The sequence below is a fragment of the Pteropus vampyrus genome, unplaced genomic scaffold, assembly GCF_000151845.1.
Source record: "Pteropus vampyrus isolate Shadow unplaced genomic scaffold, Pvam_2.0 Scaffold291, whole genome shotgun sequence".
In the NCBI taxonomy this organism is placed as follows: Eukaryota; Metazoa; Chordata; class Mammalia; order Chiroptera; family Pteropodidae; genus Pteropus; species Pteropus vampyrus.
The window spans coordinates 164,053-168,895 of record NW_011889072.1 but is presented as its reverse complement, the minus strand read 5'-3'; the positions used below and the strand labels follow the sequence as shown (position 1 = coordinate 168,895).

The window sequence follows — 4,843 nt, the reverse complement described above, 5'->3', positions numbered from 1 at the left end:
GAGCGGGGCGACGGGGAGCCGGGGACGCTGTGCAGTGCGCGGGATGGGGTGCTGGGGGCTCGGTGCGCGGGGCGGAACGGGCAGTGGGGATCTTCGTGCGCGAAGCCGGGGCGCTGTGCGTGTGGCGGGACGGAGAGCCGGGGGCTCTGTGCGCCGGGCTGGGGCGCTGCGCCCAGGTGGCCCAGAGCTGTGCGCGGGGTGAGGCGGGGAGCGGAGAGTGTGCTCAGGGGGCCGAGGCTCTGTGCCTGGGAGGGGGCGGGGTACAGCGAGCAGCTGTACTCGGGAGCTGGGGGTGGGGGTGGGGGTGGGGGCGGGCGTTGTGCTGGGGGGCCGGGGCCCACTGGGCCGGGCCGAGACAGGCGGCAGGACGGCCTCCCCGCCCTTTGAGCTTCCCACCTGGCCACGTCGGGGAGACTTGAAGAGCAGGATCGCCACTCCCTCAGGGACGCCGAGGGCCAGGTTCCTGGGGCGTGGCCGCCGAGACGCGTGGGGCAGGGCTGGGCCGTGAAGCCGGGAAGCGTGGTGTCCGGAACTCGGTGTTATTCGTCCACTGGGGGCTGAGGGAATGATTTTCATACTCCCCAGCCCGCTCCCCAGTGAGACCAGTGGCGTGTGTCCTGGGCCTGTGGGCCAGGCGGAGCTCAGGGGCTTTAAGGCTGTGCTGTCAGATCAGGTGGCCACTAGCCATGTGTAGCTATTTAGACTTAAATAAAATCAGTTCAGTCCTCCAGGTGCAGGAACCTATTTCAAGGTCTCCGTGTGTGTTCGGAGTGGAGTGTGTGGCTAGTGGTGACCGGACTGGGCAGAGCAGATGTCCCGATGGCAAAGAAAATTCCGACGGATGGAGCTGTAAAAGGGCTGGAGCCCGGTGGCTGAGGAGGTGAGTGCGGGGGCAGTAACTGGCCCGTTTCGCTTCCCCCTGCCCAGTCCTGTCCAGGGACCTGGGCCTGGAGGGGTTGGCTGCAGACCAGGGTGGACAGCCGATGACGGAGCGTCAGGAGGACCTTAAAGCCATGAAATGAGAGGGGCCACCAAGATGTGGCTGTTGGCACCCAGTAAGAACTCGGGGCCCGGGGGAGGAGAGCATCCGGGAACCTTGCTCACCTCTCTCCCACTCGACTGCCAAGGGGCGAGGTGTGGGGCCGGACTTGGACACTTCGCTTGATCTTGGGGTCATTCTTAAGTAGTGCAGAATCCTTCTGGACTCAGTGTCCCCATCTGTAACCTTGTGATCGCGCTTGCCTTCCTCCCTGGCGTGGGAAGGACAGCTGAGAGGGAAGATGTGTGTTCGCTGCTGTGGAGCACATGCAGATCCCCATGTGCCATCTTAGCTGAGGGGACGCAGCCTCCCTCCCTGTTAGGGCCCCACTCCAAACTCACCAGGAGCCCAGGGGCCCTGCAGTCCTCTGGGGGAGGGGCCATTCCTGAGCCAGAGACTCAGCAGGGCGACGGCTAGGGCCTGTTCAGTCCTGCTGCCTTCAGGGGCCCAGCACCTGCCCAGGTGGTGGTGGTCTCTTGGTGCAAGGACAGTGTTTTAGAAGGCGCTCCCAGCTGACTGGCCTCTCTGAGCTCTTCCCACCTGGTTGGGGGGTGAGGGGGTCTGGGTCTCATCCCTTCTCTCCTGGAGCGCCCTGGGCATCTTCCTGCCGCCAGCTCTGCACACAGGAGGGGCTGAGTGGGTGCTCTCCACCCGACATTATGCAAGGGGCCAACGCAAGGCGGTCTTGAAGGAGCAGACAGGCCTGTTTTTAAATACCAACGCCAGCCCACCGTTGCAGTGTGAATTGTGAAGCCTGCAGTGGTGGCCTCCGCTCTCTGCCCTGTCCCCTGTCCCGACTTGTTCTCTCACCGGGGGAGGGGGAGGGGAAGGGGCATGGGGAAGCCGGACTGCCAGAGGCCAGGCTGTCTCCCGCGGGCATGTTCACACTCCAGGCTTTCGGTGATCAAATGCTGGTGGACCTGGGCGGGCTGAAGCCGCTAGAGCTGTCTGCACCGACCCTTCCCCTAGCGCACGTGCACCGGGTGCCCCCCTCAAGCAGTTGGCACCAGGGAGGGGCGCGGGTCCCTGACCTCATGGTGGACATGCAGACAAGGGCTTCCTGGAGGAAGCAGCATTCAGGCGGAGGCTGTGTTGTCCCTGGGGATAACTAGGTCCCTGGTGGGAAGCACAGCTGGATGCTTCTCAGAACAGAGCTGGTGGGATAAAAAGCTGATGCAACCCACAGATGTCCTGCAACCTGGCCTGGGCTGTCACCTTTGCACCCTTGTCACCCAGGGCCAAGTCAGCAGGTGAAGGGGTGGGCTATCAAAGGTGCTGTGAGCCTGGGCCGGCTGCAGCACGCGGGACAACAACCTGGGCTCAGGGCCTGGCTCCGAGCTCCCAGCTGGGCAAACTACTCAGCTCCTGAGGCTGCAGATGGAGCCACTTGGGTATTACTCAAGGAGAGATGACGGCAGTAGCTCCCTGTGGGGTGGGTGAAGAGGTGGCAAGCTATGAGGGGCTTGCAGGGAAAATGTGGCAGCCAGCAAGCCCTCCATGAAGGTGTAGAAGTCAGGTGATAATGGGAGCTCTGCTCTTGGGGCTGGCTGCTGGCTGGTGACACTGCGCAAGGCTGAGTGTGGCATAGGCTCTGACCAAAGGACCAATGGATGGCAGCGTTCTTGTCACAGCCAGGAACCCAGGTGCAGGAGCAAGAGCGTCGGGGAGGAGTCAGCCCCTTCAAGACCACTCTGCTGCCTTACAAAGTCCCTGCAGCTGGGACTTCTGCTGGGTTAGGGCTTCATACCCAGGGAAGATGCTTCCAGCCAGGGACACCACGTTCCCCTGGCGGGGAGGCTGAGTCACCACCTCACTCCAGATGCATCGGGCAAATCGGGTTGCTCTGCCGGGTGGAGTGACTTTCATGGGGCAGTGGGGCTCCGAGGACCATGCTGGAGCTCAGGACACAAAGGCCACAGCATGGATGCAGGCACCGCTGCTCAGGGCCCTGCAAAGTGAAGGCTTGAGTCACTCCGCCAGGGAAGACCGGCACCAGCAAGGAGCTGGCCGAGGTGGAGGGAACATGGAATCAGCAGTGGGAGAGGGAAATGAAAACGCCAGCTACGGCGTTTTATTCGTCGTCTTGTTATCAATATATTAACCAGGAAGTATATTATCTGAAATTCATGTGTATTAACCAATTTTTGCTTTTCTTTTCCCCGCCATCTTATTTAGGAAGTGTCGATGGTGGAAATTTTCTAGCATAGTCTTTAGCCCACAGGATGTCCAGGTGAGGTGCGCCTGAACCAGAAGAATGAACCCAGATGCACAGGTGGCTGGTGCGTGGTTGGCGGGTGAGCAGCTACCTGCAGGATGTCAGGCCCACGCTCGAGGCTGTTGCTGAAACCGGGAGGGAAGGTAGGAGGCGGGTATGGACGCTGAGAGCTCCAAGGTCACCGGTGCTGGGCGGTCTGTCAGCAGCCTCGCACCCCTGCCTGTGTGTCGCAGCAGCTACAAGTCTAGTAGCTGTGAGCCCTTGCCGGCCCAGTCCCGTGTTGGGTCCTGAGATGGGGCCAGTGTGAGGCTGGGGACAAGCCACTATGGCTCAAGCAGCGGGCAGGGATGAGGCTTTGCCAGCAGCCCCGGGTGTCCTCCCAGAGTCACCCACATTAGAGTGGCTGGCAGCCAGGATCAGGGGGGCTGGTCTCTGACTCCCGAACTTCCCCATCTCCTGACAGTGGCTGCCAGGTCTCAGTCTCCCTGTAATAAATGTCTTACTGATTAATGTCCGCATCCTCCACCAAAAAAATAATAATAATAAATGAATAAATAAATGTCTGTCTAAAATTCAAGTAGTTTTGATTTTCCTGACCAAGCCTGGTCTAATAAACTGAGGCTAACCTGGGGAGGGACAGGTCCCAGTCCCCTCTTCAGTGGACATGTCCCTGAAGCGCAGTCAAAAGAGCTGCATTTAGGGCAAATGCGAAAAATGAAAACTCCGTGGGAGGAATGACTAGCCTCCCGTCAGTGCGTGAACTACCTCTTCCCAGGAAACTCCTGAGCGCCCTGCTCGGGCTGGGCTGACCCACCAGGGCTCAGTCCCGTGGGCTCCCTGGGCTCCCTGGGCAGGGGCGGGGCCTGGACTGCAGGGCCTCCTCGTACTTCTGGAGCTGAGACCAGAAGCCCGGGTTGGGCTCGGCCACGGGGCGGGCGCTCTTCACGGCCTGCAAACGAGAGGACCGGTAAGGTTAAACGCTGCGCCGCGATCCCGACAAGGTCTTCAGGGGCCCAGAGGGCCTGAGGCCAGGCCCCAGGAGTGCGCCCCACCCCTACCTAGGGCCCCGCCCCAGACCGGAAGGCCCGCCGCCGGAGTGCGCCCGGGCCAGGGCCCGCCCCATCCCACCGGAAGGCCCGCCCCGCTCGCCGGGATGGCCCGCTCCACCTGGAAGGCCTGCGCCAGGCTGAGGCCGCGGTGCCGCATGAGGTAGGCGGTGCAGACGCCAGGCCCCAGGAGTGCGCCCCACCCCTACCTAGGGCCCCGCCCCAGACCGGAAGGCCCGCCGCGGGAGTGCGCCCGGGCCAGGGCCCGCCCCATCCCACCGGAAGGCCCGCCCCGCTCGCCGGGACGGCCCGCTCCACCTGGAAGGCCTGCGCCATGCTGAGGCCGCGGTGCCGCATGAGGTAGGCGGTGCAGACGGCGGCCGAGCGGCTGCGGCCGTTCTTGCAGTAGACAAGGCAGGCGCCGCCGGCGCGCACCGCGTCCTCCATGGCGGCGCAGGTGGCCTCCAGGTGCGCCAGCAGGTCCTCCGCCGGGTCGTCGAACACGGGCACGCGCAGCTCGGCTACGCCGGGCGCGCGCGGGCC

General features: G+C 63.2%; 1 protein-coding gene across 1 annotated transcript; it reads right to left on the bottom strand.

The window, feature by feature from the left end:
- Positions 1 to 3,080: 3,080 nt before the first annotated feature.
- DUSP28 (dual specificity phosphatase 28) lies at positions 3,081 to 4,840 on the bottom strand (the record flags this gene model as incomplete). The annotated part of the gene is made up of 2 exons (XM_011376282.2): positions 3,081 to 4,203; positions 4,619 to 4,840. Coding segments are annotated over 2 exons (351 nt in total), but the record flags the coding sequence as incomplete, so codon positions are not given.
- Between the last annotated feature and the right edge of the window lie 3 nt (positions 4,841 to 4,843).